This window comes from Olea europaea, unplaced genomic scaffold (genome assembly GCF_002742605.1).
Source record: "Olea europaea var. sylvestris unplaced genomic scaffold, O_europaea_v1 scaffold2107, whole genome shotgun sequence".
Classification (NCBI taxonomy): domain Eukaryota; kingdom Viridiplantae; phylum Streptophyta; class Magnoliopsida; order Lamiales; family Oleaceae; genus Olea; species Olea europaea.
The window spans coordinates 35983-46311 of NW_019239015.1; the positions used below are offsets into that span (position 1 = coordinate 35983).

General features: G+C 36.5%; 1 protein-coding gene across 2 annotated transcripts; it reads right to left on the minus strand.

Moving 5' to 3' along the window:
• Nucleotides 1-613: 613 nt before the first annotated feature.
• Nucleotides 614-7957, minus strand: LOC111380209 (nudix hydrolase 23, chloroplastic-like). 2 transcript variants are annotated; one of them, XM_023003706.1, is made up of 7 exons: nucleotides 7639-7957; nucleotides 6035-6166; nucleotides 5016-5092; nucleotides 4571-4706; nucleotides 4346-4486; nucleotides 4192-4250; nucleotides 614-1011 (listed from the first exon to the last, which is right to left on the minus strand). In XM_023003706.1, the coding sequence occupies exons 1-7, from the start codon at nucleotides 7921-7923 to the stop codon at nucleotides 978-980; spliced, it is 864 nt and encodes a 287-aa protein (XP_022859474.1). In that variant the 5' UTR covers nucleotides 7924-7957; the 3' UTR covers nucleotides 614-977. The 2 variants fall into 2 exon arrangements, with proteins under 2 accessions (XP_022859474.1, XP_022859473.1); XM_023003705.1 differs by having other exon boundaries at nucleotides 614-998; nucleotides 7639-7956.
• Nucleotides 7958-10329: the final 2372 nt, after the last annotated feature.

The window sequence follows — 10329 nt, forward strand, 5'->3', positions numbered from 1 at the left end:
GTTTTGTTTAATAACAAAATATTCACATGTTCATTTAAGTATCACTACATTTTAACTTGTGAGATCCACAACTTAATTTACAAGTAAGAAATGCCACACATGATGTCACATCTGTAATAACGATATCGGATGGTTTAAGATTTAGTCATATTGTAATTTGTATCTCACAATCACAACTTCTTGTTATCAATAAATTACCAAGACTTGAATATACGAATTTTATTATTTAATTTATTAGAATATTAATTAAATTAAATAATAGATTTGCCATAAATGAAATGCATAAATTATATATTAAAAATGTTTATGTCCAAAATTGATTGGACCTAGGGTATATTACTTACAAGATCTTCATTGCAAACGAGGAGACCTAGAGAGGTAGAAAACTCATTTTGTGAAGTCACCCACCTGAAAAATGTCCTATCATGTACATAGGTTGTGAGGAGGGAAGAAATATAATCCCACTAGACAACAATATTGAACAAAGATTATAGCTTTTTCTCTTCCTTTATGCTATCCCCGCTGCTATCTAACATTTTATACCAAGCAAACTAGGTGTGATATACGCACATCTACATGGCTTCTATAAAGGTTTATGCTCAATTTTCCGGGATGGAAGGAGACAAGAATCACCAGAGCTATTGATCTTCAGCATCACAAAATAATACACGTAATGTGAGTCGTACTTTGAAGCAAAAAGAGCGCAGATTCTCTTTCATTACAAAAGAAAGAAATTACAGTAGAAGTACAATCAGAACAGTTACACAAAGATAAATGAAGTGAAACGAATTTGATGGCATTATCAGGTTGCATAAGAGAAGTGCGAACTTGTACAGCACGTAAAGGGTAAGGACAGTTTGATCTTGGATTTATGCTAAACTCACTCCAAATTTTGTAACATTTTCTTGTGGAACTGGATGGAATCATCCTCCAAATGTCAAGATTTCAGATGATGATCGAGAGTATAGGCATTAATCTCAGAAGGGCTTGTACCGGGCCTGTTGAAAACCACCAGGAAATATGAACAGTAATATGTCAATTTTTCTAGCTTATTTAGCTTCTTTAGTACTGTCTAGTATACCTAACATGCCATGAAGAATATGATTTACATTCTTTACAGGTCAGTATAAGAAATTATACAACTTCTGAACAAAATACTAGAGAAACGTCAATTGATCTCAATAACAGTGCAGGTAAAGTTTAATGATTGTTATCCATGACATGACAGATCTAGCAAAAATAAACAAGATAACGCAGGACAATATTTTCAATTGCAGGACTAAAGCTGTAGCTTTATATACCAATTTAATAATACTTGTAAAGCAAGAACTGTCCTACACTCCTGAACTAACTATATTAGCTTCCATCTCTCATCTAACCAAAACTAAAGTGCAAAAAGGTAAATTGCATATTCTTGGTGATCGTGAGATGACATGAAAACAATTACATGCTTCCAACCTGGTGAGTAACAAGTTTCTTTAAAGTAGCTGAGCAGAACTTGCACTATCTGTATAGAAAATGACAGACAATGTAGTTGTTCTCGATCAACCTTATTTACATTTCCATTTCATTTTTGCAATAAAAAGGGCAATAGAATGCAACTTAAAAGTATTTATCTCAAAGTCGAGATAAAATCAGGAAATGTAATAGTTAGTGCCAAAGGGGGTCGTTTAAGGGAAAATACATTTTTATTCCCATATAACTATTATAATATTTTCAGAAACCATGTACTCATTGACCTTTGTTTCTTATTGTTGAAGTGGCACTATAAAATGTCTCCTCGTTACTAGTTAGAAAAGTAGTTCGCATACCAAAGCTATCTAAAGCGCTGCACCCCAGGCTCCGAACCCTATCCAATTTAAACTTGCCACTTTGTCACTCTTTACCGCGACTTTATTTCTCCCCTTATCTTATCTACCCTCCCACCACCTCTTGGGACCACCACTAATAAGGCTGGACACCCGAAATTTTCAGGTATATAGTAAGTGGAATCGTCGGGTCTAAATTTAATTATTAAACCGTTTAGATTGGGTTACATTCAGTTCGGTTTAGTTCCATTCGATTATCCGATTCTGTACTATAATTAAATTTTTTAATATTTACAAGGTTATATTAATTCAACTAATGACATGTTCAATTGTAGCTCTTATAAAATAACGTAATTCAATCTTATGTATCTTTTATGTTACTCTATACTGAGTTCTTCATAGATTTGAAAAATGCACTATGATAGAATAATAAATTTGGGTAAAACTTAGGTCAATTTGATTGAATTGGGCTTGGACTGAAAATTAGAAATTAAGAAAAATCATATTTTTGGATTTGAGCTATATTAACTAGTTAGCAAATTTATTTTGAAAAAATAAAATAATTTGGCTTATTTAAAATAAATAAATTAAAAAAATAATAGAGATTCGATTCCTATTTGACTCTTGATCTAGAACCTAGAACCGAACTAAATCTGTCGATTCTTGATTTAAATAATCGTTCGGGTATTTAACTTAAGAAGAACCGCTTTGTTCAATTTAGTTCAATTCGATTCTGGTTCGGCCAGTTCGAGAGTTTTGCCCAACCCTAACTACTATCACAATTGTTGTGGAATCCCCCATCACCACCACCACCACAATCGGCAGTGGAGAACCTTTCTAGGAGCCCATCACCATCACTTTAGTTCTCAGGCAGTCTGACTATGATGTGCTTCAAAGATGATGGTGCTGATTTCCAGTTAAAGACGCACTTAGTTTCAATTTTTGAAGTGCTGTACATCTCAGAAGTGGCTGTGGTTTACCCTAAATTTTCTTCGAATGTTCAGGTGGATATCACCACCACCACCACAATCGGCAGTGGAGAACCTTTCTAGGAGCCCATCACCATCACTTTAGTTCTCAGGCAGTCTGACTATGATGTGCTTCAAAGATGATGGTGCTGATTTCCAGTTAAAGAAGCACTTAGTTTCAACTTCTGAAGTGCTGTACATCTCAGAAGTGGCTGTGGTTTACCCTAAATTTTCTTCTAATGTTCAGGTGGATATGGGTATTTAGATCAGTAATAGGGACATAAGATCAGTTAGGCGAGGCACTCATCAGCTAGCTTGTGCAGAATTTTTGGTACTTACTTTTTCTGGTGGCTTTGTTTCTTTCCATTGCAAGTGGTTTTTAAAAAAATTCAACTCCCATTTTCCCACTTTTGATGAGATTTTTAGGTTCCTTTCATATGTTTGATGAACTTTCAAGTGGAAAAGCAAATGCCCAAGGGTGAGGGAGCACTACAACTGTCTAAATACGATGCTTTGCCACAAATTAAATCAATGAAAATTCCAAAGAAACCATCCTGTAACAAATTCTTGTGAAGTACAATCGTAGAGCAACAAGAAAAGGTCAACTAAATAGTTTACATAATTGAGTACTATTGTGTATGTGGCTATTTTACCAGATCAAATTGGCCGATGCTGGAGCGAAGCAGAGTGGAATGAGGGGAGGGGAGCGCACCGACGGCTTCGGCCTTGTGGGTTTTAATTTATTGTTTATTTGTCAGGATGCTGAATAGATTGGGGGTGAGGGGGCAACGTCCTAGCTCATTGTGGACACAGGCACATCGTCAAACCACGTTAAATACATGTGTTGATTTCCCCCTTTCACTTCTTTATTATTACGTATAAAATCCAACCATTGGTATCACAACCCAGATTATCAACGAGTCTCTGCCCAACAATCTACAGGAGATACCGGTTTGGTCCCACCCAAGACCAAGGGAGAGATTGTTGAGGTTATCTCGCATCGGTTGTCGAAAGGGTTGGTAGTTAGTTTATAAGTGTGAAGAAAAGCCACACCTCTTAAGCTAGCTTTACGGATTTGAGAAGAACTAAGACCACCCAACATGCACATAACCTGGTAGTGTCAAATGTATAGTTTAACTGGCAGTAGCTTCAAATTTCAAATGTTTTTAATGAATTGAATGATCGAACATTCTTCCACAAGTACTTCATCACATTGAAAGACTTCATTACGGCATGCGTTGTTTAATCATCTCCTTCTAAAAAATTGCTATCAAAACCTTCTCTCAAACAGTCGAAATGAAAATAAGTTTCCCAGAAGTGTGCCTAAGAGATCTGAATGCTCAACTCTCTCTTAAAGGAAACTCACCGAAGTTCATTCATAAATTCACCGAGGTACAGCAGTTTATTGAAATTACCTTTTATTGATGATGCCATAGTGAAACATGAGTCTTCCAACTTTTGTATCTTCAATGTACTATAAAAACAAAGAAGACATCATGACAGAAGTGAGCAAAAGTTCATTAAATGAACTGATATAATTGTCTTTTGGCATTTGAAATAGAACCCTACCAGTTGTAAGGTGACCAGCATCGACGAAAATGCCAAAGAATCAAAAGGAATATCATTAAGAGCAAAAAGCTGGCATTCCGAAGATTCTGGGCCAGGCGAAAAGTGGGGTCTCTTCAACTTGGCCAAGAAAATAATATATGTCTGTTCCACATGAGACACTGAGTACATGAAGATGCCAAGAGCAGGAAAATTCATGTAAAATTACTCTTAGGATATATCTCATACTTGCCCTATGAGAGGGATGTCCAAATGGGCAAATGGTGATAAAATTTCTACTTCAGCATTTGCCTCCTCCCAGGTTTCCCTAATTGCTCCTTCAGCAGCGGACTCCCCGTTCTCCATGTAACCAGCAGGAAGTGTCCTACATAATGGCCAAGTAGAGAACAAATGTCCAATAACAATGTTAAATGCAGAAATACATAGAATTCGCAGTGTTATGAAGAAACTAAAAGCATGTTTGGAAAGTATTTAGAAACGATTTAAATTATAAATAGAAAGAAATCTGAGGTTAATAAGAGGATAGTACTTATCAGTCCCTCAAAATGTGTGGATATTAATTGGCTTAAGTATTTATAAACATGATCCAAACATAGTCTAAATTTGTTACTATGGATCGATAGCATGAAAAGTTATCCCTTTCCAGGTGAAATTGGATCAGGCAAATGCATACCAAAGGCCAAATGATGGATGAATCTTTCGCTTGCACAGTAGTATCTTGTTTTCATGCTCGATGAGGCAACCCACAACCTGTTCACCAACATTGTAACAACAACTAGAATCATCAATGTCAAGTTAAACAGCTCTGCTCTTTAATCATGAAGCTAATATGAATAAAGGACAGTACTATAACCTGTAATCCGAAGAAAACAGTACTTTTTTATGTTTTTGAACAAATATAGTATACTTGACCTAATTATTTCCGTTCCAACTAAAAATTAACAAAGCATTTCAGTAATCTGTTAAAATCAGATTAAGAATTTCATTATCTTACTCAAATGATTCTTTGAAGTTTAAGTTCCAGATATTATGAATGAGTTAAAATTTATTTTCTTTGTATTTATCTAAAATTAAATCATGAAACTGCTATCATGCCAGTAGGATGCATTTTAGAAATTTGGAAATCTACTAGAAACAATTGTAGGATAACATTTTAGTCACGTTATATTTAACTTCTGGATATTATTCAAATGGATCTTTGAATATAGACTAGTTCGGGTCTCTTTTTTTCCTCACAGTTTTTTAATGCTGCATAATTTATGTCCACTTGACCACATAAAATTATAAACCAGATAAATTCATCTAAATCAGCCACTACAAATTAACACTAGTTGGGTCACAGTTCTTCCAAAAAGCAGATAAAGAAGAGAACAAATGTTCATTATTTCTGGTGACCCGTCTGCAACTAACTTCTTTGGTATGCTATTTCTTGTACTCCAGGCGTTCCTTGGCCATGGAATCACCATATGAATGCAAAGCAATTTTACAAAAGTTGAAAATTTATGGACTTAGCAACTATGGTAACACAATGTGACAAACAAATTGACTCATAACAATATGCATGTATTCTCCAATAGAATTTCAACCACAATTTAAGTAGAAGCGCGAGGTCTAGAAACTGCCTTTTCATAGTTGTAAAAGTAGTATTTTTTATTTTTTGTTGGAATCCTTTTTATCATTAGGAAATCATACCATTTTCGGGTTCTCATAAGTAATTTTCCCACACGATGTACAAATAGCCCTCATCTTCTCCTCCCCATCAGGTATCTCATGCTTTGTTCGGCCACCACACGACTGGCAAAAATTGATCTTACGAATACTGCCCTGCAGATTTTCAGAAAATAATACGAATTAAAAGGGAAAGGGAAGAGTGTAAATGAATGATATAGGCTGGAAGACAACCCACTCCATACATTGTTTGCCACACAAAGGTTCAGAAATAGCCAAGGAATGCCTTTGTAACAATAGATACTGCAGTCAGCACTGTTTAACATTACACGGTTTTGATTTGTATGATTGTCAATCGATAATAATCTATGTTTCTACTAACGCGCACATTAAAAGACATAACGGCCAGCTCAAAGAAACGTTTATTCACCATGAGTAAGGGATCCAGCCAATTACAAGGCATACAACATGCTTGATATTAAGAAATAAGGTTGGTGAGCAATTATAGAAACAACAGATCCACTCAGTTCATGATGTGAACATCCTTATTTATGTTTTAACCATCTTTTATTTTAGACATAAGAGGGAGGTCATTTGAAATGACTACATCATTCAAAGGTCAAAAACAAGGACTCTCTTAAGCGAAAGCAACTGGAACGTTTTTCAGCTCAAACTTATCTTCATATGTAATGCAGGTGTCTAGTATCTGTTTATACAATCCCACAATAAATATCACACAAATGTGGCCTTCCACCTGAAGGAACACTCTCAAGTTAATGCCGAAACAATAATCTCTATCCATGTTGGAACCTGACTCCATGTTTCTTCCTTCTCCTGCTGGATTCAGTTAGTCGCGGCTGCATTTGTTTGTCAACTATTAATAAGACGTTCCATGGTCCTTGATATTCCTATTAGATTTATCACGTCTAAAGAATATTTTTTGGTTTAAAGATAACAAGCCAATGGAATTGTGATGCAATTTAATGCATTTGACAAATAATCAAGTTTCCGCTGTCACTTGGACTATGATGATCATCGCTGATTATAGATAGCATTATTCATTAGGGCGTATACTCTGTCAATATATCTTTCTGCTAAAGAACCAAGCACTGTTGTTCTCTAAAAGAAGCTGAAGGAGATATCATAAGAGAAGTTCAGGTAATTGACACCGATCATCCTTACTTCTTTGCCTAATAAGTTGTTTTGAAGGATAATTCTCCATTCACTGCTATGAACTTTGGGAAGAGAACGATCATTAGTCAATTTGAACCAATCCAAGATAACATTGAAAGATGTGAGAAAAACCTACAAGTTAGAAAATTCAAGAATTCCTTGCAGCAGATTGATGCAGAAACTAGCTTAAAATTAACACGAAAAAAAAAGGCACTATATTCAACAAACTAAAGAAATTCCTGGAGTATATCTTTTAGGAATTCTTAGAAACAACAGAGAACCAAGAATCTAATCATGCAATATCGAGGAACGATATTACCCGTTTGACTACAAAGCCCACAAACCACAAATTGAAAATTATCCATCCAAAACAGGATTGTATTATTGCAAATCAATAAATCAAACCAAACCCATTAATTAACACAAAGAAAATTACGAAGAAAAAAATTTCTCACAGTTGGTTGAACTGGTGTGGATGTAGAGGAAGAAGATGAAGCACCATAAGGGTTTGAATCGGAATGAATGTGGGACATCCGTGAAGCTATAGAATCGCGACCTTTGCGAACCCGAAAAGCAGAAGAAGATGCTTTTGATCTTAATGACGATAAATTTGATGCTTTTATGGGTTTCCTTGATAAGAAATGGATGTCACAATTTGCTTGCGGTTTCCTCTTCAATCTGTAAGAAATGGAAACGAACCCAGATGAAGATGAACCAAGAAACTGTATAGCTTTCAGCATTATCACTGCCGCCTAAAAATGATTGCGGCATTTTAAAGCTATTTTAACTGTAGACACAGGTTTCCTACTGAAATTTACCTTTTTTTTTTTTATTTTTTTTTTAAGGAGGTGTCCCAACTTACGCCAGACTATATCTTCGTCCCTGAACTTTCGACCCCTCAGCAGCTCAGGGAGGTAAATCTTGGGATGTGCCCAAGTTGACCAGGGTTCGAACAACCTTTATACTCCTGACCCCAAAGGAGCCTCCTCCATGGCTACTGAACTTTACCTTATGTTAACGCGACGAAAAAAAGGTTATCCACTAACTCACTTATTTATTCATTGAATCACGTTTTTTTTAAAATATATTTTTAAATAGTGATTTGACATTATTTTAATCACACATTTTTCAATAAAAATAATATTACACTAAATAAAAAAAATTTATTTTTTAACCACATATTTTTTATTAATACACTATTCAAAAATGCATTCTATGAAAAATAATGTGGCTCAAGTAAGGGCTCAAATGTTTACCCATTCGTCCCTCTGTTTAAATTCTTTGTCAAAACTGACAAAAAACTCCACGTGTGTAAAAGTAAAGTTAATTTGGCACATTTATACCATTAATTTATTCACCTAAATTAAAAAAATAAAAAAACCAAAATTACAAATACAAAATTTCTGTGTTTAAACAAAAGTAAAAACCCCCCAAAACTGAAAGACGGGGGCTAACTATAGATAAAATAACTCAAATACTAAATTCTAACTCCAGTTTAAGCCCTGTTTGACCACGAAAACTCTTTCTTTTCTTTTCTTTTTTCTTTCTTTTTTATTTTTTTTTTGTTCTTTCTTAGATTCTTATTGTCAATCACACATCCATCAAATAAAATATTCTGAATGTAAAAATAATTTTTTTCTTAACCACATATTCTCATAAAAATTACTATTCAAAATATTGTTTTTCCTAAATAATAATTGTTGACCCCAAAAAGTGCGCTAATAGATGCCGGTCTCACCCGCGCTTGCGTGAGTGAATGTCCAACACGCTAAGACACGTAGACGGTCTAAAACGAGCGATTTAAAGGGGCGTGAGAGTAGCCCAACGATGCGGGACGGTGACGTTCCGAATTATACGGGTTGTTCGTAATCCGATTGTACAATAATTACCGACCGGTGCTCGTAAATGTATATGTAAAAGTGTATAAACTCGATTTGTATATTGCAAGTAACTGAGAGAGAGTTGAGTAAATGTAGTCCTTTGTATTAATTCTTGCATTAGCCTTTGATATTACACAATGTGAGTATTTATAGTGATACATATGAAATGGGAGCCCTTGGATGAAGTGGCATGTGGCCTCATCTCCTTAGTTCAAACGTCTGTTCTTAGGTATGGGACTTGACTTGCTAGCTTACGGCGCATTTATTGCTCGCGCAGATCCTTTATACTAGTGACAAGACTTGACCTCTATGCTTGTGACAAACGTTCCATCAGTCATTCGAATAAGATCTCTGAGCAGGCGATCTCTTGAGAGAAGGGATGGTGGAGGAAACTCCTTGTGGTTAGGAGGCTCGAGCATCAGCTTTGGGGCTTCGACCATTTGGCAAATACCTCCACCTGAGGACCTCAGCTAAATTCAACATGTTCCATGCTTTGGGTCATGAGGCTCGGTAGTTGGATTTCGGCAGAGTACGTCGGATCGTGGTGCCTCGGCGGATGGACCTCGGCTCGAACCAGTTCGGATGTAGCCCACCTCGACAATGTGTGCCACCTCGGCAAGAACGCCACATGGATCAGGATGAGTGGGCCATTGGCCCAGGTGGGTATGACAGGTGTGACAACACGCAACAGTAGTCCCCCAAGTCCAAGTATAATCATTAATGTAATGCGAGAACTTTAATGGAGTAGAAGTTGAAAGAATTTTTTAACCCCAAATAATAGTCCCCCAAGTCCAAGTATAGATATTTATATCATGGTTGGGGTTTGAAAAGTGTTCTGCGAGGCTTGATTGCTGAATGGCGAGGAGAAAGCCGAGGTGGTTCAGGGACCGAACCTGCGAGGCTTTGATGCTGAATGGTGAGGAGAGAAGCCGAGGTGGTTGAGGAAACCGAACCTGCGAGGTTTGAATGCTGAATGGCGAGGAGGAAGCTGAGGTGGTTGAGGAAACCGAACCTGCGAGGCTTGAATGCTGAATGGCGAAGAGGAAGTCGAGGTGGTTGAGGAACCAAACATGCAAGGCTTGCCGAGGTCCAATGATTGTGCGTTGGTTGCTGTGCCAATGATTTGATGTTTTGTGCTTGTTTTCGAGGAAAGGTGGCTGAACCGTTACGACTTCCAAGGCGCTGCTGCTGTCAAATTAAAAATGCAATTATGAGGGCAGCTGGCGTTTCTAGAAGCAAACGCGTTGGAGAGGTGCGTGGAAGGCA